The sequence below is a fragment of the Camelina sativa genome, chromosome 12 (genome assembly GCF_000633955.1).
Source record: "Camelina sativa cultivar DH55 chromosome 12, Cs, whole genome shotgun sequence".
NCBI classification, from domain to species: domain Eukaryota; kingdom Viridiplantae; phylum Streptophyta; class Magnoliopsida; order Brassicales; family Brassicaceae; genus Camelina; species Camelina sativa.
Genome location: NC_025696.1, coordinates 1,540,796 through 1,563,901, shown reverse-complemented (window position 1 = coordinate 1,563,901; position 23,106 = coordinate 1,540,796). Strand labels below are relative to the sequence as shown.

At 35.3% G+C, this 23,106-nt stretch overlaps 6 protein-coding genes across 8 annotated transcripts; 3 read left to right on the top strand and 3 right to left on the bottom strand.

Moving 5' to 3' along the window:
* On the top strand, positions 1,145-3,070 carry LOC104729455. The gene is made up of 4 exons (XM_010448393.2): positions 1,145-2,047; positions 2,146-2,479; positions 2,557-2,638; positions 2,722-3,070. Exons 1-4 carry the CDS (start codon positions 1,408-1,410, stop codon positions 2,980-2,982), a joined length of 1,317 nt encoding a protein of 438 aa, XP_010446695.1. The 5' UTR covers positions 1,145-1,407; the 3' UTR covers positions 2,983-3,070.
* Positions 3,009-6,019, bottom strand: LOC104729456 (RNA-binding protein Musashi homolog 2). The gene is made up of 13 exons (XM_010448394.1): positions 5,834-6,019; positions 5,517-5,667; positions 5,310-5,399; positions 5,160-5,225; positions 4,987-5,052; positions 4,806-4,891; positions 4,692-4,737; positions 4,502-4,556; positions 4,028-4,288; positions 3,811-3,941; positions 3,622-3,726; positions 3,374-3,529; positions 3,009-3,286 (listed from the first exon to the last, which is right to left on the bottom strand). Exons 2-13 carry the CDS (start codon positions 5,532-5,534, stop codon positions 3,224-3,226), a joined length of 1,143 nt encoding a protein of 380 aa, XP_010446696.1. The 5' UTR covers positions 5,535-5,667; positions 5,834-6,019; the 3' UTR covers positions 3,009-3,223.
* Positions 8,822-10,166, top strand: LOC104729454 (mitogen-activated protein kinase kinase kinase 3-like). The gene has a single exon (XM_010448392.2). The coding sequence runs from the start codon at positions 8,915-8,917 to the stop codon at positions 9,968-9,970; it is 1,056 nt and encodes a 351-aa protein (XP_010446694.1). The 5' UTR covers positions 8,822-8,914; the 3' UTR covers positions 9,971-10,166.
* Positions 11,229-13,627, top strand: LOC104729452 (PI-PLC X domain-containing protein At5g67130-like). Its single transcript, XM_010448390.1, has 9 exons — positions 11,229-11,361; positions 11,441-11,563; positions 11,652-11,789; positions 12,124-12,222; positions 12,301-12,414; positions 12,500-12,689; positions 12,779-13,002; positions 13,111-13,197; positions 13,320-13,627. The coding sequence occupies exons 1-9, from the start codon at positions 11,299-11,301 to the stop codon at positions 13,497-13,499; spliced, it is 1,218 nt and encodes a 405-aa protein (XP_010446692.1). The 5' UTR covers positions 11,229-11,298; the 3' UTR covers positions 13,500-13,627.
* LOC104729453 (nicotinate phosphoribosyltransferase 1) lies at positions 13,546-16,828 on the bottom strand. The gene is made up of 15 exons (XM_010448391.2): positions 16,495-16,828; positions 16,262-16,406; positions 16,057-16,176; positions 15,840-15,974; positions 15,694-15,755; positions 15,518-15,593; positions 15,330-15,431; positions 15,115-15,231; positions 14,964-15,022; positions 14,702-14,876; positions 14,475-14,609; positions 14,277-14,375; positions 14,086-14,194; positions 13,888-14,000; positions 13,546-13,804 (listed from the first exon to the last, which is right to left on the bottom strand). The coding sequence occupies exons 1-15, from the start codon at positions 16,656-16,658 to the stop codon at positions 13,727-13,729; spliced, it is 1,689 nt and encodes a 562-aa protein (XP_010446693.1). The 5' UTR covers positions 16,659-16,828; the 3' UTR covers positions 13,546-13,726.
* Positions 17,000-19,208, bottom strand: LOC104729451 (transcription factor SPATULA-like). 3 transcript variants are annotated; one of them, XM_019233435.1, is made up of 7 exons: positions 18,665-19,208; positions 18,355-18,474; positions 18,201-18,266; positions 18,004-18,069; positions 17,656-17,901; positions 17,497-17,566; positions 17,000-17,394 (listed from the first exon to the last, which is right to left on the bottom strand). In XM_019233435.1, the coding sequence occupies exons 1-7, from the start codon at positions 19,166-19,168 to the stop codon at positions 17,339-17,341; spliced, it is 1,128 nt and encodes a 375-aa protein (XP_019088980.1). In that variant the 5' UTR covers positions 19,169-19,208; the 3' UTR covers positions 17,000-17,338. The 3 variants fall into 3 exon arrangements, with proteins under 3 accessions (XP_019088980.1, XP_019088982.1, XP_019088981.1); XM_019233437.1 differs by having other exon boundaries at positions 17,497-17,563; XM_019233436.1 differs by having other exon boundaries at positions 18,355-18,471.

The following is a 23,106-nucleotide window of genomic DNA, read 5'->3' as shown; positions in this document are numbered from 1 at the left end:
TCAAACTAGCAAAAGAAAGTAATTAAATACTACTACATACTTACATATATGTCAACGGTGTAGACATTTTATTTTGGTTTTAATGTTAAAGAGGTGTAGACAATTATTAGTACGAGTTATGGAAAAGAAAGATCATTGTCATTTTGTTCATGAATTATATATTTGGTTCAACTTGACAAACACCAATTCATGGCCAGTTATCTTTTTTATAAATGCAAGTATATTACTATCATTTTTGAACAACTAATTCTATGTACCTTAGCTTTCTACAATACTACCATGTATAAATGCAAGTAGATTAATAAGAATAGACATCTATCCAATAAAGTTGGTATATGTAGCTCTTTGTTCTTAATATGTGATTCAGTTAGCTCAGTACCATTTGTTAATAATCTCTCTCAACCACACTATTCTTTTCTGCATTTAATCAAGAGATACAAAGGTACTTGTGTATCGTTATGCTATTAATTATACTTCTTTGATTGCTCTTTCCTAATAAGCTCTTTCCTAATCATGTATATGATGTGTTGAAAAGTCTATATTCTACAAAATTGTCTTGACCAAAAATGGTATATCTACCAATGATGGAGACTACTACATATTATTAGTGCAGCAAGCTTTTAGGGGCTACGACCCTGCTTTTTAGGTCTGCAGGAGCTACTACAGTTACAAAATACAAGTATACTGTAAAAATAATGACCTCAAAGTGAGAAAAAAAGCAAAAAAAAAAGAAAGCAGAAGCTAGTTAAGAGAAACGACAAAAGAGTCTGAAATTTATCGAAAGAACAAAAATGTCACATGGAAGAATTGTGGCATTATAATAACGGTACAGAGGAATCGGATGGAAGAAGAAGAAGAAACAAAAGAAATTTTTATTTACCTAAACAAACAAACAAAGAAACCTCTTAACGTCAGTTAAATCTGTTTCTTTCCTCCAAAAATTCATAAAATGTAAACAACACACATGGAAGACAGTGTTACAAGAAAAGAGTAAAATTACATTATCCCAAAGAATCGTCAGTTTCAAATTGATAATTTATGTTAAGTTCTTGGCTTTTTAATTCTATTTTTTCCTTTTTGTGTGTGTGGGTATGTATGTATGTATATGATCGGACCAGCCACGACACTTGTCTTAATAATGCCACCAAAAAAAAAAAAAAACCCTTCTCTCTCCTTACTCTCTCTATACTCTCAAAGTTCTCACCTTTTGAGATTATTTACAAAAGAACAGAAAAGTACAGTTTCTTTATTCTCTTTTTATAACACTTTAACATCATCACTCTTGAAACACTTCTCAATCTCCTCCGGTCAACAAAATGAGTTCAATTTCTTAAAAAAAAAGTTTCATTCTTTCCAAACTTAATCTGAGATTTGTTCTTTTAAAAAAATCCGACCAAGAAAAAAAACATGAGAAAGACTTCAGTTTCATCAAACAGTTTTGGTGGGTTTTTAAGTCCCGGAGCTCCAAGTTACGCCGATAACAAAGGTTGGAGCTCCGAGAGAGTTCCTCATCCTTCTTCTTCTTCAACTACTTCCACCGCTTCGATTAACGGTCATCGTCGTCACATCGGCTCAACCTCAGCTTTAACGACACCGTTTTACAGCGGTAGAGCTATACCTTCCAAGTGGGAAGATGCTGAGCGGTGGATTTGTAGCCCTGTTGCGACGTACCCACAAGGAGGTGTTTGTAAAAACTCCTCAGTGACTTCTGAACAGAGGCGTCAGAAATCTAAAAGCGGTCCTATTGTTCCTCCTCCTCCTACGCTGCTGCCTCATCCTACGTCTTCCTCCTCGGCGATTGGGTGTTATCACTACTCTCCGAGGATGATGATGCGTTCTATGGAAGCTCCTCCCAAGGGTTTAATGGTTGTTGGTTCACCGTTCTCTACTGGTGTTTTGGAGGCGGATAGGGTTTTTAGAGGCAGTGTCGGTGCTGCTGGTGGTGGATATGATAGCTATGGACATGGACCTGGACACGGTCATAGCCGGAGCTGGGTTGATTTGATGAGTGAAGAAACTTCATCTCTTAGTTCCAGAACTGATACAGGTACTATAAAGCTTAGATCTTTGCTTTACAAATTGCAAAAAAGCTTAGATCTTTAAGTTCAAGATCTAAGCTTTTGTTAATTTTGGAAATATGTGCAGAGGAGAAAGCAGAGATGATGACGGCGACTCAATCTCCGGTGGTTTCAAGAAGAGATATGGCGACTCAGATGAGTCCAGAAGAGATGAGTCCTAATAATAATAGTAATCAGTCTCCACCACTGGTTGTGTCTGTGATTGAGCCTCCTCCTTGTAGAGGTGAAGTGAGAGAAGTGAAAATGGATAAAGGAGCAAAGATGATTAAGCGTCCAAAGAGACGAGTAATGTCTTCTTCTAGGATTATTAGGAGAGAGCAACCTGAGGTTGAAGATAACTCTGAAGCTTCTGCGTCTTCTTCTTCTTGGGATATCTCAGAACCAGCCATGTCTCTTTCTAAGTAATCAAACTTGTGTGTATCTGTTTTTTTTTATATCTGTTTCTTCTTTGGTCAGCCATTGATGTCAGTATTTGCAGGTTGCAAAGAGAGGAAGCTAAGATAGCAGCTTGGGAAAATCTGCAGAAGGCGAAAGCAGAAGCAGCCATTAGAAAACTCGAGGTCAGTCCTCCTTCACTTACTTTTGAATCAACCAACCAACCACAGATCATGAACTAAAATGTCTTTGACTTTTGAATCAATAGGTGAAGTTGGAGAAGAAGAAATCAGCATCAATGGATAAGATTTTGAACAAGCTTCAAACAGCTAAGATAAAAGCACAAGAGATGAGGAGAAGTTCAGTATCCAGTGAACATGAACAACAACAACAGCAACAAGGGAATCATCAAATCTCCAGAAACTCGGTGAAGATGAGTCATCTTGTCCGAAGACATACGTTCATGACTCCTTTCATGACTTGCTTTGCTCCTCGTGTTGATTGCAGAAAATCTTCTTCTGCTGTATGATTTTTTTTTATCGAAAAGACAAAATGTACACTGCAAATTTTTCTTGTAAAGCTTTTTCTGTTCTTCCAACTTTTTTAAATTGTCTGCATATTACACCATCACAAAGTAGGTTCACTGGTTCCCGGGTAAAACATAAACAAAAGCTTCAGTTAAATAGATCCTGAGGATTTTTAAGTCTATCAGACAGATGGAGTTTATACAAATGACAAGGCCAAAGCTATGATATGTTGGTCTGGTGCATTTAGTATGGCCGGTACCTCCAGTCTGATCTTGATGGTCGTGCGTTCGGCATTCCATATCCCCACTAGCAGAGTTAGTTTAAAAACGAAATGAATCAGAATCAAGTTGTATATAAAGAATCTTTGAATGATGTTCTCAGTTGTGCACTCACATCGTCCAAACTCATGCCTCCATACATTCGACCAAAAGTACGCATTGGACCTCCTCCATAACCACCAAAATATTCAGGACGAGAAGAACTTAGCATCGAACTTCCACCGGCACTAGGTCCAGCGTCATCAAGTGGTGTTGCTGAATCTATGGCTACCTAAACCCGAAAATCAAAATAATTTAGTTTCTTTAAACATCTGATAAGCTATTGTACTATACTAAAGCATCGATTATAAAGCGTGTCTTTACCTCTTGTCCACAAATTTCATGAGATCTTCGGGCTACACGATCTGCAACACCATTTTCAGCAAAAGTAACAAATCCAAAACCTCTATGTCCACTTCTTTTTGGGTCCTATAAGAAAAAAAATTGAATGTTCAATACACACAAACATTTTCTGAAAGTGTTCTTAATGTAACAATGTAACTTATAGCTCACCTTTGGAATATAAGCATCTTGAATATGGCCAAATCTACCAAAATAATCGCGTAGATCTTCAACAGATGCTTCTTGAGGAAGTCGTCCAACAAAAATCTTGTTTCCTATTCCCCTTGTGGTTGGTTCCCCTCCTAAGATAAAATGAAAATTGCTTATAGCGATTTGAAAATTGTTTTGTTTCTAACTAGTATTTTGGTATTATATGGTAAGTACTTACTTCCGTAAAACGAGGCCGGATTATCATAGACAGTAGGAGCACCAAGCGCTGCGTATCTTGTCGCTGCAGAAATATAAGCATCATAAGCTCCATAACCACCTGGAGCTCCGAATCCACCTGCAACAGCCACAGGTGGACGCGACATTCTAGCCACTGGTTGTGGCCTAGGCGGATGGTCATCTTCCTTTGGTGTTGCCCGATCAACAGCAACCGTTGTACCTCCCAGATCATGAGTGTCTTCCATCAGATCCTCCACTGAATCTGAATCCACAAAATAGAAAGGTTTCTTCTGAATCCAAACTTTTACAAATAGGTTAAAATGAACTAAAACTGTGACAGTATCTACATCCAGGATCACATGTGTCAGTTTCTTATGTTTTCTTTCTCACGAGTTTGACAATCAAACATGTAAAGAAGGTTCTGTCGTCAAAATTTATTAACGCAAATCAGGAGGAGATTCAAGCGAAAACTGACCAGCACTAGCGAATGTGATAAAACCAATTCCTCGGTGTTGCTTTGAGTTGTGATCCTAAAATAGAAAATGTAGAAATGATATCAAATCCAAGAGGCACGAAAAGCTAAAGAATTGGGCAGATCTGAGCACAAACTCTTCAAAAGTGTTGGATATAATCAACACACAATTTGATAATGATAGATTGATTACCTTAGGCATGTATAAGTCTGTTATTTCCCCATACCTCTCAAAATGGCTGCATTTTCCACAGCTATTAGAAACCATTCTGAAAAAAAAGAACACACTAAAAGCAAATCGGATTACCTTCTGAAATCTGATTCAGAGACTGATGAAGGGATTCGAGCAACGAAAATCCTCGTCACCTTCTTTGCAGGCTGTCTCATCTCTTCCTGGCACAATAACATACCCTTATAAGAACATAAATCTCTTGAACATAAGTAATAAACTAATGTCTTATTCAATTCACAAAATCCATGTAACAAACCTTTGGTGTAGCCACTTTTACTTCCAAGATCCTGTTCCCTAAAAAGTGTTCACCTTTCAAAGCGTTCTAACAAGTGTTCATACAATACAAACAAGCACTAAGACAGGTTTTTTCTAGTAGATAAAAAGTATCCAGAAACCATTGAAACAAAAATATGCAACTCGTAATCATACCTTAGCATCTTCAGCAGAAGCAAAAGTGACATATCCAAACCCACGAGATCTTCCAGTTGATCGATCCTAAACATAAACACATCTTCAAACGATTGAATCAAAAGCTCATCGTGACATTTCTCAAACGTATAAAGACTTTCAAATGCAAACCTTCATGACAATACAATCCTCCAAGTCACCAAATTTTGACATGTAATCCTTAAGCCCATCGGAATCAATATCCCACGGAATCCCCAAAACCTAAAAAATCAATTAAATTACATATAAAAGCATCGCAGTTACACAATTCAGACAAAAGCTCTGAGATTTATACCGAAACGATGAAAACAAAAAGATCTAAACTTTGAGCTCAATTACCACAAGCTTCCGTTCCATGAGAAGAGACTACTAATGTAGTAGATCTGGAGAAGAATCGAAACCCTAAGACACTCAACAAAAATCTCTCTTTTTTTCTCTGGGGAGATCACTCGTTCTCTCCTTCTAAATCTCTCACACTCGTCTCTTCCTCCTGCAAACCACAAGCACATCTTTTTCTCACACACAATTATCATCAAACACCAAATCATCATCATTTTTTTTTGGGGATTCTCTCCGATTAGAAGAAACAAAAGAAACTTAAAAATTTATCCTTTTTTTTAGATTCATTGCGAAACTTTTGAAACTCACACACTGACCTTTTCGAAACCTCTCTATCGTTCTCTCTCTCTATCTCTCTCCCACAAGGATTACGGATTACCCTAAATTGGCCAAACCCTTGTTCTGGATTTTTCGTTTTGAAATCTCTCTCTCTCTCTCGCTCTACAATTTGACGATCTTTAAGGAGGAAGCAAGCGAAGATGGGAATATTCCGGCGATAAAACGTTTACCGTCCTCCGCGATTGGTGACACGTGTTGAACATTAATGTTCTTTCTTACCGTTAAGCCCATAAGTCTTAATGGGCTTAGCTTTGTAAGTTTAGGTAGGCCTCATAATGGGTATTTAACAAACATAAAACTACATGCATGTGCTATGTATGTTGTGGAGTTTTAAAACCAAAAGATATTTTGTTATTGATTCAAAGATTAATTATACACTTTTTTTTTTATTTGAATACCACCAAATAATGGCTAAGTATATGAAGAAACTTTGAAATTTTGTTCATAATTTTTTTGTTACCGTTAACTCTAATATATATATATTTTTTAAACCCTTAATTGCATTAGATATTATGAGTACTTGGTGGTAAAACATTGAACAAAGAGGAATTTGAAAACATGAAACGTTGAGACTCTAATATATTATATATTTGTAATTGTTAGTTTTGTATAAAATATATGTCTTTATAATCTAATTAATTCTTTATGTACGTGTTTACCACGTGAAACCTTACAACAAAATTTGAAATTCTAACTAATTTTTGTAACTTCTTTCTATTACCTCAATCTAATAACCATTTTATTTGTTATTTTAACATTATTTTGTTAGTTCTTTAAAAAAATATTTCATCTAGTATCTCTCTTGTGTTTCATGTGAGACCTAGAAATATTTTGTTTTTTATACAATTCATCCTTAACTTATTTTCTTGATCATCTCTATTTTTTTATTTTCGTTAGTTACTTTCAACATTCATCATCATCTCACTTATTCCTCTTGCGTTTATCACATGAATCCTTAGAACATATAAACTTGAATCTCTAGTTAACGTTTATAATTTGTTTGTAATCTTTTAACCACACAAACATTTTATAATTATTATGACAAGTCACTCTAAGAAAGTATTCCATTTATAACATAACTTGAAGGTTGGTGCATCTAATAATGGTAAACGGTCGATTTTTAAGTAATAAAAGAGAGAAGTCGCCATGCAATTGTTATCGTTTAATCATCATTGACCCATACTTCTGGTGGAAATATCAAATCGTTGGCCACGTCAAAGTATTATATTAACGTTCGTGTGATGTGTGAACCAATTTGACCCGTTTCAGTCGTCTACGGGTCTTTTCTATTATTATTCTCACACGCCATTTTGTTATTTTTAAATATTTTTTTGCCAACTACTTCACAGTTCACACCATTTCGTCTCACCTAAATTTGTACTTATAATAAACTTTAAGAATTCGTTATTTCTTTTTGTTTTAATATTCAGACTATCGTAGTTAACATTGTAGTACTTTTCATGGTATATTGCCACACGATTGAATTAACATGTTAATATAATTTGTTGGCAAGTCACGGTGTCTTTAACTATAAGGCACTGGAAAAGTGTTAGTTGCATTAATTGGGATATTTCTGGTACTTTAATTAAATGTTAACATGTCTTTTAAAATTTTATCAAACTTTGATCACTGATGTGGACTTATCATACGAAAATGATTTAGGTTTGCTAATTATTATTAATCACATTTCTTTCCATAGAAGTAGTATACTGAGATCGGTACGTATGTGATTAGTTTCTCTAACAACCAAAAGATTTAGAAACTAGAAATATTTATAAGTTTCAAGAATATTCCTTTATCTTATGTATAACAACATATCAAGGGAAAATCAAACTAATTGTATTCTATGTTCGGAGAACATTATAAACTTGGAAATGATCTCAACTAAACTGGACTAAAATCAAAATGTTATACTACGTAGTATAAGACTATGAGTTAATTATTCGAATCTTTCAACAAACTTTAGAGAGAATTATTCGAATTTTTCAAAAAAAAAAAATCAGTATTGAGTAGAGATAATAAAATCTTGACCGCATCCATGCATACATGTTGTTAATGAGATGTGTCACATGTGGATGAGATTTTAACAAATTTTCTCTGAATTCAACACTGTTTCTACGAGAGCAAATCACTCATCACCCTCAACAAAAATATGACCATTTTATATTTATTTATTTACAATAATAATAACCAATATCTCACAGCCATATAAAATACCTTACAAGTGAGGGAAAAAAATTAAATCTATAAAAGAATAATTGATAGAATCTTCCCTCAGATTTTTACGCTACTTAATAAAAAAAAACGCGAATCACATGGTAGATCTTGACACAAACGTGTAGAACTACAAATCTCATCTACCAAATTAAAAAAATCACAAACAATCTAATTTACCACATAAATATATATATATATATATATATATATATATATATGTCATCAAACAATTATAGATAAAACATCTTCAAAAATAAGATTTATATCTTACAAATATATAAGATAACATAAATCAATCTTTTATAGCTAAAAAATCTAAAACATTACTAAAGATAAAAAAAAATACCTTATCAAAAGTTAAAGATAAATTACATTTTCTGATAACAAAATCATTTAATATCATTATCTGTTTATAGTGCTATATTTTTTTTTTAATAATGTAAAATAATAAATAAAAAAAAAGCGCGTGATGACAAAGAAGAAGTAGAAAAAATCTAATAAACAGTGGAAACAAAAGAAGAGAGTCTTTGGGTTGGGTCTCTTCTTCACACCTCACACGTCCCACGTTTTCTTTATGGACTACTATTTCTTCTCCTAGCCAAGAGAAGTGCTCATTATTTTTTTGTACACATATAATAATTTGGTTAAATACTTCTATATAATCACGTGCATTATAACTACAAAAATACACAAACTATTTTCTTCTTTTTTTCTTAAATATATAAAAATTGGGAACTCAATCTCAAGAGTTATATATAAAAAAACAGAAGTAGGGTTGGAGATGAAGAAGAAGAAAGTGTAAAGAAACTGTTTCGTAATAAGACTTTTTTATTTTCTTTCTAATGGAGTGGATTCGTAGAGAAACAATTGGTCACGGAAGCTTCTCTACGGTTAGTTTAGCAACTACCTCTGGAAGCTCTACAACGACGTTGTTTCCACCGTTAATAGCTGTGAAATCCTCCGGAGTTGTTTCCTCCGCCTCGTTGATGAACGAGAGACACGTTCTTGATCACCACGGAGATTGTTCTGAGATCGTGCGGTGTTTTGGAGAAGGGAAGACGGTGGAGAACGGTGAAGAGGTTTACAATCTGTTTCTTGAGTATGCCTCCGGTGGTAACCTTGCTGATCGGATAAAAAAATCCGGTGAGGCTTTGCCGGAGTTTGAAGTGAGGAGGTTCACGAGATCGATTGTGAAAGGGTTGTGTCATATTCACAAGAATGGTTTCTCTCATTGTGATTTAAAGCTTGAGAATGTTTTGGTTTTTGATGATCATGTCAAGATTTCTGATTTCGGTTTGGCTAAACGGTTAAGTAGTAGTGATGGGGTTGGTGGTGGTGTTGAGATTAGGGGAACTCCGTTGTATATGGCACCGGAATGTGTGAATTACGGCGAGTTTGAGTCTCCGGCGGATATATGGGCTTTGGGATGCTCTGTTGTTGAGATGTCTAGTGGTAAAACGGCGTGGTGTTTGGACGAGAGGAGTGATAATGTTATGTCTTTGATGGTACGTATTGGTTTAGGTGATGAGGTTCCGAGGATTCCGGTTGAATTGTCGGAGGAAGGTAAAGATTTCGTGAGCAAGTGTTTTGTTAAAGACCCGGCTAAGAGATGGACGGCTCAGATGCTTTTGGATCATCCCTTCTTAGCCGTTGATGATGGTCATGAGAGTGTTGGTGGGTCGTATTTGAGTTTGATGAGGTGTGGCGAAGAAGACGAAGAAGCTTCGGTTTCGCCGAGGAATCCATTTGATTTTCCCGGGTGGAATTCGGTTCAGTCTCCGGTTAACGAATCGGTTAGGTTTAGTTCATTGGTAAAGTCGCCGGAGGAGAGAATCAGTGGTTTGGTCAGTGAGATGCCTGATTGGTCGGTGTCGTGTGATTGGGTCAACGTGAGGTGAAAATTGGAGTTAGTTTTTTTTTTTTTCTGTGTTGTGGAGAAAGGACCAAGTCATTGTGTTGTTGTAGGAGATTATCATGGGTGGGTCGTTTTAGTATTTGACGGTCCTGATTTAATTTAGCTCGTTGACTAATGTAAATTATATTGAAATCAGAATATTCTTGGATGAAATGAAACTGAGAGTTTTTGTTGTGCCATTGTATGTTACTGCTCTCTCTAATCTAATATTTATTGTTACAAAGTTACAACTCATCATCAATGTTTTTGTAACAGAGATTCTCTCAATTCGAAAAATGAAAAGAGAAAAGCTTTGATTAATTATTTGTCGGTTATTAGATTTAATATGAGAAAGTAAGTTATCAGAATGTGAACAAATTCAATGGAATAAAAAGCTGGTTTTGGTATAAAGATTTAGTACTATAAGATTCGATTTAATTATAAGGGTTAAGAGAAGGCCATGGATGGTTTAATATTGCTGTGCAATGGAAGGTTTCGGCTTGGTTTGTAGCCCACCACCAAACCAATGGCAACAGGTGAGCTAGGGGGAAGTAGAAGTATATGGAAGTGAAACTATAGAAATTGGGCCCTAGAGTCCTCTTTAATTGGGCTTTGATTTGGAATGAACTAAGTTATAAACTAAACCAATTCTTGAATTAGCTAACTAATTAGTTTTGAGAAGTAATTAATTTCTTTGTGTTGAAATGTTAAATAAAACCATAGTGTACCACTATTCTACTATCCAAATTAACCAATAAACTATTCCTAGTGTACCTCGACGTGAGTACTATCCAAATCAAATCAATATACTCGGTCTCTATGCATCTTACTGATTCTCCTATTCGTGTGTTATCTGTACGAAGAAGAAAGGTCAAGGTCAAAGGAAGACTCGGTAACACATGACATTTCTAATGCACATATATATATTCAACATGGTGAAATAATTTTTTTATAACAAAATTGTAAATGATTAATTAGAGAAACACACGACTTTTAAACAAGGTTAAGGAGATGACTCGGTTTGATTTCTAAGCACATTATATTATTCCACATGGTGATAATAGAATATTTTGAAACAAAGTTGTAAATGAATATATTAGAGAATCACACGACTTTTAAAAGACGAATAGGATCATAATTATTGAAAATTAGAAACCAAGAAAATTCCAAAGTTCCAACTGTCCCAACCAAAAAACGCTGCGTTTTAACCAAATATATCTCTCCCATCACTTGAAAAGAAACATTAGCATTTAAAACTTCCTTTAACAAAACATCTTCTCTCTATCTTTCTTTCTTTCTCTAACAAAACATTAAAGAAAAAAAAAAGAAACAATGGGTTTCTTTAATCTGATGATCATAGCTTTATGTTTCTCATCTTTTGTTTACAGTCTCGAGGTTCTTTATACACACTTCTCTTATAATTTTTATCTTTTGTTGCAAGTTAGTAACAGAGAGGTTTTGATTTTGGTCACAGATGGGAGAAACGTGTAGTTCGAGCAGCCAATGCGACGCCGGATTGAGTTGCCAGAGTTGTCCAGCGAACGGAAACACAGGTTCTACTTGTACCCGGATCCAGCCTCTTAACCCGACTTCAAAGGTTCGTGTTTTAACAATTTCTTGATTTTCTTTTATTGTTGTTCTTGAGAGAGTGATGATGGATTGCATGTGGTTTTGATGATGGGTAGGTGAATGGTTTGCCGTTTAACAAGTACTCTTGGCTAACAACACACAATTCGTACGCAATCACGGGGGCAAATTCGGCAACTGGCTCTATCTTAATCTCCCCAACGAATCAAGAAGACTCCATCACTAATCAGCTTAAGGTCTACCTACCTACGTTCATCTTTATTGACAATTTTTCGTATTAGAATTTTCCTTTGGCTAAATTTGGTATTTGACTTAATTTGCAAGTATCTTTTGCCTTAGGTTTCAATAAACGACAATGTCATCTGCTTTTAGTTGGTGGCTTTTGTTGTGAAAGATTAACTTTTTTTGTTTTTGTTACTTTCCACGTGTTAAAATGAAACACAGATCCAAAATTTTTTTTGAGCTGTTCCTCAATGATTTGTTCTTTACATGTTAGTTTGTGAATATGTGAACTGTCACTATGATGTGCTTTTTAGTTGACCTTTTGGACATTTGTTGTTGTTGTTGTAGAATGGTGTGAGAGGGATTATGCTTGATACATATGATTTTCAGAACGATATATGGCTTTGTCATTCCACTGGAGGGACTTGCTTTAACTTCACAGCCTTTGTAAGTTTGCAATTGAATCATTTGAATTTGGATTGTGAGTCAACATAAACTGATCAACGAATCAGTTAACCTTTGCAGCAACCGGCTATCAATGCGCTCAAAGAGATCAATGATTTTCTTGAATCAAACTTATCTGAGATTGTTACCATCATTCTTGAAGATTATGTCAAATCTCCAAATGGTTTGACTAAGGTACATTTGTGCCAAATAGCTTTTGACACCACCGTTTTGATAGATGTAACTAATGCAAAGAACCGATGTTTTGATACTATGTAAGGTGTTCAAAGCATCTGGATTGAGTAAATTCCAGTTACCACTTTCGAGGATGCCCAAAGACGGTACAGACTGGCCAACAGTGGATGATATGGTGAAGCAGAACCAAAGGCTTGTGGTATTTACTTCGAAGAAGGATAAAGAAGCTTCTGAAGGTTTTGCTTACCAGTGGAATTATATGGTTGAAACCCAATGTGAGTTTTTTTTTATGAACTTTAATCAGACAAGAATCTATATTAAAGGACACAGCTTAACAAGATGATGTTTTGTGTTATTATGTTAGATGGTAATGATGGAATGAAGGATGGATCATGCTCAAGTCGATCTGAATCTTCTCCATTGGATACAAAGTCTCGGTCTTTGGTGTTTCAGAACTACTTTGAAACCAATCCGAATTCAACGCAAGCATGTGCGGATAACTCCTCTCCGTTGATTGAAATGATGAGAACTTGCCATGAAGCAGCGGGTAAAAGATGGCCTAACTTCATAGCCGTTGATTTTTACCAGGTGCTCCTTTGACAAATCCTACCATTTTGTAAAGCTGATCTTTGTTCCTTGGAATCCGGAAGTCTAATTTTCAGAATCTCATTGTGCTATTGAATAATTTGATCGCAGAGGAGTGACAGTGGAGGAGCTGCAGAAGCTGTAGATGAAGCAAATGGTCGTCTCACATGCGGTTGTGATAGCTTAGTCTATTGCAAGGTATGTCACATCTAACAAGCAACATATTCTTCTTCCTCTTTGTTGTCTCGAATTGGGTTCTTAAGTTTATGGAATATAATTCATCATATTGAGCTAATGGATAAATGTGCATATATGGACAGTCAAACGCACCTTTTGGAACATGCGATGCTCCCCCTCCAAAGTCATCTCCATCACCAGTCACTGGAGGAACTTCTTCTTCACGGAATTCAACAAATCTTCCTGCGAGTAATGCTGATTCTACAGCAATTGGATTTTCATCTCTCGTTCTGATCTCTGCAGCGACTCTCTTGCTGTGGTGATAGTTCTTCAGTGAGCTCAGTTTGCTTTGATATGACATGACACAAATGATATGATTTCCCTTTATACATTTCCACGAAATTGACCAAAACATTCAATACATTATTGGTGAGTAGAATTTTTTAGATAATGATGTTGTAAAAAGAGTGAGACCAGTGGCAAAGCTGATACTATGGTGTTACACACACACACACACTCCGAAGCAGACAACCAATGTTTGAGTAAATTCTCAATGCAGTTCACCGACAGGAGCTTCGTTGAGCCAGAGGAAGTGGATGAAGTCATACAACTTGGCGCTGACACTAACCTGCAAGTGTAAGTAAAAGTCAGATTTCTCTCAGTTACAAACTACAAATAGGTTTTCTCAGGCGTTTAGTTGGATTATTATACCTTATATGGAGTAGGGTTTAATCGTCTCATATGATCGGGTCTCATGTTTTCGAGCTGTTTGATGCAACGGTTTCTTAGCTCTTTCAGTGGCTCTAGCTCTTCCCTAGCTTCATCTTCATGACAGTAAAAAAAGAAAAAACACAATGAGTCATAAGCATTTGTCAGTATCCTGTAAGAACTGAGAGCTCTGTTTTTAACCTGCATTTCCACGCCAATAACATTTCAGAAGCTCTTCAACGCGTTGTGGCACAACATAAGCCCTTTTCGACTCATTGAATGGATGACGGCAAAGTAACCTTTCACCGACCTTAGGATCCAAAGTAAATAAATGAAAAGGCAATAATAGAAAGCTTGAAATCTTTCAAAAATGCTAAAGGTCTTTCTTTTACCTTTGGAGGTGGTTCGTTCTCTCCAGTCATTATATCAACCAGAGGGTAACCCTCTTTTCCGAATAATCTATAAGTACGTTTTTTACATGGTATCGATACCTGAAGAGAGCAAAAAACAAAAGCGATTGGGTTTATACAAAGAACAACACGGAAAGTTTGAAGCAACAGTCTTAATGGAAATGAGTCCAGAATCCAAACCTTAGTAACATCTTCAGAAAGTTTGATCCGAGGCTGATTGTTTATTTCCACTAGTTTGAAAACACAACCTAATGCAGCTTGTGCATAGCAAGTCACTAAGTTGGTTCCTATTCCAAATGCATCTACTTCATGACCCTTTTCGGGAGGAAAGAAAAAAAAACGATTTTGTTACATTTCAAGGTGAGGCCTCTAAAGGTAAAAAATTTCTTAAGGAAGCAGAGTTTTACCTGTTTATTTAGGGCATCGACTGTCTCTTCGTTTAGATCATTACTAGCAGTGATGATCATCTTCCCGAAATCAAGAACTTTGAGGTCTCTCTCCATCGCACAAAAAAATTTCCTGACCTCAGTAGAAAGATAGGCTAAGTCACCTGAATCCAGTCTAATGCCTACTGCTTTGTATCTGCATAACAGCACAAAGCCATGAATCTTCAAAAAAACTGCAACAGCGAATCAACGATGGAGAACTAATGGAAGATTGATTACACACCCCAATTCATTAAGTGCTAAAGCAACAGCGCAGAAGTTTGGAATTCCACTCTTCATCACCTGTAAGACAGTTAGAAACACTAGTTCTTTTGTAATTACGATAACACCAATAAAATCTTAACTTCAGATGAGATGAAAACATTATTACTCACATCGTAAGTGTCTACAAGAGCGAGAAAGGAATTTGGGAATGCCAGTGCGTATGAAATGAATGCTGCAAGCTCGCTTTGATTTGTCTCGGAAAAAATCCCTTGTAATGAAGATGAGTTCTGTCGTCCACCAATCACAAGGAAGATCATGAAGAGATTAATCAAAAACAGAACAATACTACACTGAGGAAAAAAAATATAGATTTGGATTAACAAACCTGAATCTTCGTTAGGCATGATTGGACCAAACAAACAAAATCCTCACAAGTGCTTTTCCCATCAGAACTTCTAAGCACTTTGTCTACAATTTCATCAAGGCCCTACAAAAGAACCAATGTAAAGTATCAATTATGTTAACTATATATTGGAGCTGAGTTATTCACAAATTATGCTAAAGCAAACTTACCATGAATGAGCTAACAAAAGCATGGGAATGAGTACCACGAAGAGGTATCCCAAACAATCTCCCCGCTGCAACATTGCTGCGGTAAAAACAAAGCAAGGGAATATAGAAAAATATCATATCCTCTCTTCCCTTACAATGTTTCCATAAGAAAACAAAATCACTTAGTAAAGACATACCTTGTTGCATCAAAACCTCCAAGGTAGCAATATTTAGATGCACTTATTGCGCCATCGGGTCCCTATAAACAATACATATCAGAGATGCAACAAACAAACTCTCAACATCTAAGGCTAAACATATTAACATGTGCTGAGTGAGAAACCTGAGCTCTTCGAGCACCAAACTCGAGCAGAAGCTTAGACTTTCCAGCAACAAAACGATGTCTTGCTGCATTAGTAGCAACCAAAGATGCATAATTGATGAGATTGAGGAATGGAGTTTCCAACAATTGCACAACCTAAGTTAAAGCATAAAGAAAACAGAAACTAATCAAAACATGATCATTCGAAATTAAAAGAGAGTAGAGATAGTAAACTCACAGCGACAGGACCTTCGATTCTGAGTAAAGGAACTTTAGGGAAAACAACTGATCCTTCCGAAATAGCATACACTTCAATGTCAGAACAATCAAGTCCTCGAAGATAATCACAAAAAGCTTCCTGATTTTTTCAAATCCCAAAAAACAGTTTTTTAAAAAGATGAAAAAAAAATCGAAACTTTTTGTGTTTTGTTATATATATATACCTCACAACCAGGCAACGAATCACGAACGAAATCGATCTCTTGATCAGTCAAATTGAAATTAGCGAGGAACTTAATGCATTCTTCTAAACCAGCAAAGATAGTGTACTCTCCACCAAACGGGTTCTTACGAAAATACAAATCAAACCTGAAAAGAGAATCGAAAAAAAGATGAAACCTTTACATGTTTTGTGGATTCAAAAGATTCGAAATTTAAGGAGTTTGATTTGACATACACAGATCGTTCAGATTGTTTGCCAGCTTTCCAGTAAGCATAAGCCATGGTGAATTGGTAAAGATCATTGAGCAGAGGTGTCACCATCGGGTTAGTGGGTCCGTTTATGACCCGACCCGATTGCTTCCCATCAAGAACAAGACCGTTCTCTTTCTTCTTCTCCATTAAAAACCCTCTTTTTGCTCCGTCGTCGTCTCCGGCGAGTTTGTTTTATGAGTGTCGACACTATCTAGCTCTATCTATATACATATAAAGTATCTGACTTTGTTTCAACAACTCTCTCCAGTCGCCTTCTAACCGAATTTTTTCTCTGATATTTTCCTTTAAAGAGAGAATCCGAGAATTTTCCTTTTTCACCTTTTTTTATGTTTTTAAATTATGTTTTTTATTTGTATATTCAATAATATTTATAAATAAAATAAAATAGAAGATTTGTACTAAATATTAAAGTGAAAGTAAAAAAAAACTTTTTGGAGAATTTATGAGGAAAAAAAAAAAAATCATCATAGTTAAAGACTTAAAAGTCTTCAATTAACAAAGCCAAGTCTTCAATACAATGCGAAGATGGTTTAGATAATTTACATCTGACCTTACAACATATTTATAAACCTAACAACTTTGTATTAAAAAGTTCAATTCTTTTTTTTTTTTTAATATATAGCTATTAGATCCAAAGACTAATACTCTAGAGTTTGTGTCAACAACAATTTGTAAATTATAATAGAACCTTACAAAAAATAAAAATAAAGACCGTTAAATGCATATTCATTGTCAGGCAGGGGGGCAGCTTTGTTTTCTTGCGTTCTAAGAAACAAGAACATATAGAAGCAAAGATGAGATTCTGTTCAGGTAAGTCGATCTTTTAAGTCAGGTTGTTGTCCATCAAACACAGCTTGTTCCCCTGCAAATACACAAATGCCGCAACGGTTTAACACAAGAGAGACATTGTTGTCAATGTCTTAAAACTTGAGCTTAAAGATTCAAAGTTCAAGAAGACTTTTACCCGTTAAGTTTGTGTTGGAATGACCAATGTTCAACCTTTGATGAGTTAACCCACCTTCTCGATTCATCTCCTTAAGTAACAAACAAAAAAATTACACTTAACAAATTACCTTTCATGAATTTGAACTATAGAGTGAAAATGTGTTATTTAACTACGCACCACAGATGGAGTAAGGAGAGGGAAAGGTCCAAAGTGACTACGAATGGAAGGTTCCAAAGCGTATGAAGAAGCCACGGTATTGATCATTTCCGGTGCATTAGAGGTCGAAGCAAACTGATTGGTGTGACTAAGCAGAGGATCATTGGTCGCTTCTTGGGGTCGAATCTGAGAGAGTTGCAATGGGTGTAATGTAGTTCCAGGTAAGCACAAAGGATGCAAGTTTATTCCATTTCTCACTGTCAACATCTGCAAAGATCAAACAAAACGACTTATTTCCATCATCCCACAGAGTATATATAGATAGACTGGTGCTCATTATAATAAAACGTACTGAATCTCTTTACTGACCTGAACTTGAAGCTGAAGCTGTTTCAGATACTCTATAGCTTCATCAAGCATTGAAGCCTTATCCGTCTTCCCCGACAAACACATTGCAATGAACATTACAATCAGACCCAAAAATAAGTAAAAGAAACAAAAGAGACTGGTTCATATTCATAACTCATAAGGATGTGTCTCTCTATATATAGTTACTATTACTTTACCTTATTTGAATTAGGGATGAGACTCTGTAAAGCTTTCATTTTTTCATTGATTCTACTTCTCCTCCTCTGTCAGAACAAAGAGTCCTAATCAATGCCTTGAATAAAAATCAAAACTTTCAACAAAAAAAAAGAGCTAAACAAAAAAAAACAAAACCTTCTCAGAAAGATTATGAACTTCAGCAGCTCTGCATCTCTTAGATGAACTACGAGAAGGAGGACCACCTCCTGACTTGGAGGAAGGAGCTTCATCAACCACAGCTTCTCCTCCTTCCTGCTATATTCATTCAACACTCGTTGTGCATTAGTGAAGACACTCTCACAAAACAAACAAATTTGCGCATTTTAAGGGGGAAATGAACCAAAAAAAAAAAAGTACAGATCCGTCAGAGAAACAAACAAAGATTGAACTTTTAAAACATGCAAAACAGAGAGAAACAGAGAGAAAAAATTTTCAAAAAAAGCACCTCGCTTTCGCAGTCATACTCATCTGTCTCATTCCCACTAGCTCCAACAGAAGAAGACGATACTCTAGTCCCAGAGCTGTTTCCTTGAACGTTGTTGTTGTTATTGAAACCGAAACACGCGGCGGTAGAGGCTGATCCAACGGCTGAGCTTCCACCGACTAAAACCTCAGAGAAATCACCGACGCGCTTCGACGACATGAGCGCAGCAGCAGCATCAGAAACGAAACATCTCGAGTTATCTGCATGCGGGTCACCGTGAACTCCGATCATCGTCGTAGTCGTAGTCGCCGGAGAATAGTAAGAAGGTAAATTAGGAGAAGAACGGTCGAAAATATGCCGGAGAAACAGAGAGATTTCGTCGGAAGAAGAAGACGGTGGTGGAGGAGGTGGATGATGATGATGATTACGAGTATCGTAAATCGAGGAAGAAGAAGAAGAAAACGAAATCAATTTCTTATCTCCCATCACTCTCTTCTCTTCTCTTTCTTCTCTCTGTGATATCATTACAGCAGAAGAAAAGCAGTTAAAGCTTTTAAAAATACAAAAAAAAAAAAAAAGAAAAAAACAGAGTTTTTGAGATTTTATGGGCATGGAGAGAGAGAAGGAAGAGAGGGGAGTGTCTGTCACGCGCCAGCTAGGAAACAAAGGTTAAAATGATTGGTCTGTCATATGGATAAATGTGACGGTGGCTGTTACTGTAGCTAAAGCAATGAGCTTGTGTCAGCTCTTCGTTTTTTTTCAAACCAAAGATTATTTTTTTTTTTTTTTCTCCTCTCCCAAAACTTTTTTCCTCGTCGCACGTGAGACACACTAAACTATTTTACTCGTAGTTAGTTTTTTTTTTTTTTTTTTTTGGGGTAACAAATAATACAACCTTTATCTGTTTTCTCATAGTTTATTATTTAAAATAGAAATTTGTTAAGATACATATCCATATATTATAGAGAAAAAATGATTTATTAATATGGTGGGGAATTTTTTTGAAGAATTCCATTAGTTTATAGAAAACGAAAGATACACGACTTGTGTGTTTTTGACAAAATTATTTCCACTTTTAGCAAGTTGATTTGAGTTTGTAATTCCAGTTCTTTACTTGTTATATTCAAATTAGTTTTCAATATTTGTGAATATTAAAAACCGTGGCGTGATAAACAAGAATACATTAGTTGCTATTTTTATTCTATTGACTACTAGTATAATGTAAGCCCCATGCCACTGACATGCGTCCCGACTTTTATATATCAGTTTCCGTATTGTGAAATTTATCGACTTTACGGTGTCTATTTTTTCAACCATACAACGTTCGCGTTTAGTGTGTATATATGGTGGTATATACATGATCCGGATCCAAAACTAGTGACTCTTTTATAGTAATGAAGTACAAAATATAACCCCATAAATTATGGGTTTACCGTTATAAAATTAATATTATGAATGTGTTGAGGCTAACAAAGTGAATGCACGCACCAAAGTCTTCCAAGTCCTTGATGGATTTTAAAAAATATTCTTTTTTTCTCATTTTCGTAACTGTGGTTCGTAAATATAACTAAGATGCATTCTATTTTGATATATAGTTCATGAAGTTATCTATTTCCATTGTATATAGTCGTTAGTTTGCATTGATATCAAAAAAAAAAAATCAATCGTACTTGTTCTCTTGATGAATGCACAAACTGCATCATTTATTTCAATTACAACATTCACTTAACCTCGTATTTTTACAATTTCTGAAACAAAGGAAAGCAAATGGGAGACAATTGCTAAAAAGCCTGCAGCATTTGTTCTGCTTTTCTATTATTTTATTAAGTTCGTTTTTCTGGTACTATATTATACTAGTATATAAAAACTGTTAAATAAGTGTCGTAATGGTATTTGTAATTGTGAAAATATAATTTAATCTTATTTACATTTGATTATCCTTTTCAAAATTTTCATGATAGAGACATAAAAAGACAAGATTTAGGGCTCCTAGAATTTTCAAAGATATTAATGAAAGGATGGTTGAGATCTTTAATAATTTATTCAAAATTCAGCATGATTATAAACTTTTTATTTTATTTTGTCTAGATTCAAGATAGTTCAATGTTTTCTCTTGTTTTTTTTTTTATAATTGGTGCCTTGGTGGTTTGATGGAATTTTCAAGTTGAGTCTCTGTATGTTAAAAGACCCATACCTCGTTGTCTTGTCTGATTTGAAAGTCAGAAAAACAAAATAGAAAACAAAGATGATCCTAAACTTCCTTTTCACCTTTTATCATCATCGTTGCTCTCTTTTCTTCGTATATAATATAACGATTCAATTATTTATATGCACAACATACCAAAGTAATACATAAGATATAACAAGGATAATACAATTCAAACTCGCGCAATCTGTTTATAAGTTGTTCACTCGAAGTTTTTTGAAGACTTAAACAAACAAACAATCTGATATTGAACCAACCATTAGTACCATAATTATGAAACCCCAGCAGAGATATTTAAAGAGTTCGTCCTTGACAGCAGAGATATGTGACTTTAGGATGCACTCACAAAGCAAAAAAAAACGTTCTATTCTTTTCTACAAAGCTTTTTTTTATCACAAATTCTGTAGCGGTTGTCTTTTTATTGTTCAAGATATCTATTTTGCTAATTTGGACAATTTAGTGTTATCTATATGAAAGCTCTTCTTGCTTCTACGAATGCTAACACCTACTGCATTTTGAAAAAATTTGGGTCAACACACACTCTTCATCTCATTTACATGACATGAAAGTTGCATATTGGATTGTTACATATACCCTGCGAAAGGGACCACGAGATCATTAGGTTGCCTATCATAAATTCAACATCACACGTCAAATGAGATCCCCGAGACAACTCTCCCCACTTGGAACCTAATTATAAAAGCTACAATCATTTACTATTTTAAAAGGCTGGTAATCAAAAGTAAAAATAAATAAAATTTCAAAGGACTTATACAAAGAAGAACAGGTTTCAAACTGTTTTTGTTAGAGATCTAATTAAAAATAAATAAATTTAATGGTAAATAAATGTGGTTTATGACTAGAGTCCCATAGTACGCAATCATGGCGTCGTTTATTCATTGTTTGTCAACAACTTAACATCAAATATTGATAAAAGTTTTTCAGTCCGGTCAAATTGAATCAGAGTTGTGTCGAAATAAATCGATCTTACAGAAATTCAAAACTAATTTTCTTCACAATTAAAATAAAATGAACTTAAACCAATACTAGTATATAGTTTAATTCGGTTTAGTCCTCTAGGCCCTCATACAGTTTGGACTTGGAGTATATCGCAAACCAGTAGTAATTTTCCAACTCAACTCAAGTGTATATCTTTCCACCCAAAAAAAAAAAAGAACAACAAGATCGGACGGTTAGATAAGCAAGTGGATAGAGAGAGCCTAGAGATGCGCAACAAAGAATAAGCTTAAAACGTCACAAAACTATAGCATTGATCAGACGGTGGGTAATTCACGAGAGAGAGAGAGAGAGAGAGAGATTGAGAAGGTCGTGGATTCGGTGCTGAGATCTGGTGTGACATCGTCCTTTATAGAGTGTTCCCAAGAAAGAGTATAAAAAACACACGTGTTGTGTTTTCATTAGTGAGTTAGTACAACAGTTAAGTAGGATCGGACGGTCTAAAAAAAGGCTGAGATTGTGTACTTTGGTTGTTGTTGGATACGCACTCGAAAAGATCTATCTTTCTTTCGTTCGGTCGCTCAGTCAGTACAACAATCCTATCACTTTGACTCTCTTTGGTCTACTTCTTCTACGCGCAAGCTCTAGGCACGTTACTCAGACGCGTACATACAGAGAGACATTGGAGAGAATTATATATAGTTGTCAGAAGAATCTTGTTAAAAGATATGATGTTGAATAACGAACTCTAAAAGCAAAGCAGCAGTGAAACTTCAAAATATCTAACCCACACAAAAAAAAAGGTTTTTAATACCCCCCAACCAAAAGAAAAAAGAGTACACAATTCGAATCCAACGTTTCATTTTCGAATCCATCCATATTACAATTCTAATGGGACACTGAAGGTAGAACACAGATCATGCAAATGGGCTTTAAGAATGGATACAGTAAACCCAAAATACTATTATGTTTAATTTAATTAATAAGGCCTTAATTTAATAGGCCCATTATAAAGATATTAGGCCCATTCTGTTTAAACGATATCTTACATTGCAAGTCATTTTCTCCAATTGCTGAAAAAGTTGTAAGATTAATCTTCTCAATGTAATTTTAAATCACAAAAACGAAAAAGCTGAGACTTACGACTTAGCCTTTATTATCACGGTCTACCATAACTCCTGTCATTTTATTGAATGGTTCTTTCTCAATAACGTGATGAAATCAAACTGTAAAAATCCACAAAAGCGCAGACATAGTTTCTTGGGAATAAGGTAAGCCTAGATTTGACTTATCATCCATA

Bases quoted from the DNA above. Each gene is read 5' to 3' on its own strand.
- LOC104729455 (XM_010448393.2), top strand. From the start codon at position 1,408: ATGAGAAAGACTTCAGTTTCATCAAACAGTTTTGGTGGGTTTTTAAGT. The intron at 2,480-2,556 runs GTAATCAAACTT...CAGTATTTGCAG, and splicing joins CCAGCCATGTCTCTTTCTAA to GTTGCAAAGAGAGGAAGCTA. The intron at 2,639-2,721 runs GTCAGTCCTCCT...TTGAATCAATAG, and splicing joins CAGCCATTAGAAAACTCGAG to GTGAAGTTGGAGAAGAAGAA.
- LOC104729456 (XM_010448394.1), bottom strand. The intron at 5,053-5,159 runs GTATGATTACGA...AACACTTGTTAG, and splicing joins CTTCTGCTGAAGATGCTAAG to AACGCTTTGAAAGGTGAACA. The intron at 4,892-4,986 runs GTTTGTTACATG...TTATTGTGCCAG, and splicing joins TAAAAGTGGCTACACCAAAG to GAAGAGATGAGACAGCCTGC.
- LOC104729454 (XM_010448392.2), top strand. From the start codon at position 8,915: ATGGAGTGGATTCGTAGAGAAACAATTGGTCACGGAAGCTTCTCTACG.
- LOC104729452 (XM_010448390.1), top strand. From the start codon at position 11,299: ATGGGTTTCTTTAATCTGATGATCATAGCTTTATGTTTCTCATCTTTT. The intron at 11,362-11,440 runs GTTCTTTATACA...TTTTGGTCACAG, and splicing joins CTTTTGTTTACAGTCTCGAG to ATGGGAGAAACGTGTAGTTC. The intron at 13,003-13,110 runs GTGCTCCTTTGA...ATTTGATCGCAG, and splicing joins TAGCCGTTGATTTTTACCAG to AGGAGTGACAGTGGAGGAGC.
- LOC104729453 (XM_010448391.2), bottom strand. From the start codon at position 16,658: ATGGAGAAGAAGAAAGAGAACGGTCTTGTTCTTGATGGGAAGCAATCG. The intron at 16,407-16,494 runs GTATGTCAAATC...TTCTCTTTTCAG, and splicing joins AAACAATCTGAACGATCTGT to GTTTGATTTGTATTTTCGTA. The intron at 15,975-16,056 runs GTGAGTTTACTA...GCTTTAACTTAG, and splicing joins GAATCGAAGGTCCTGTCGCT to GTTGTGCAATTGTTGGAAAC.
- LOC104729451 (XM_019233435.1), bottom strand. From the start codon at position 19,168: ATGATATCACAGAGAGAAGAAAGAGAAGAGAAGAGAGTGATGGGAGAT. The intron at 18,475-18,664 runs GTGCTTTTTTTG...GAATGAATATAG, and splicing joins AGTATGACTGCGAAAGCGAG to CAGGAAGGAGGAGAAGCTGT. The intron at 18,070-18,200 runs GTAAAGTAATAG...TTGTCGGGGAAG, and splicing joins TCATCCCTAATTCAAATAAG to ACGGATAAGGCTTCAATGCT.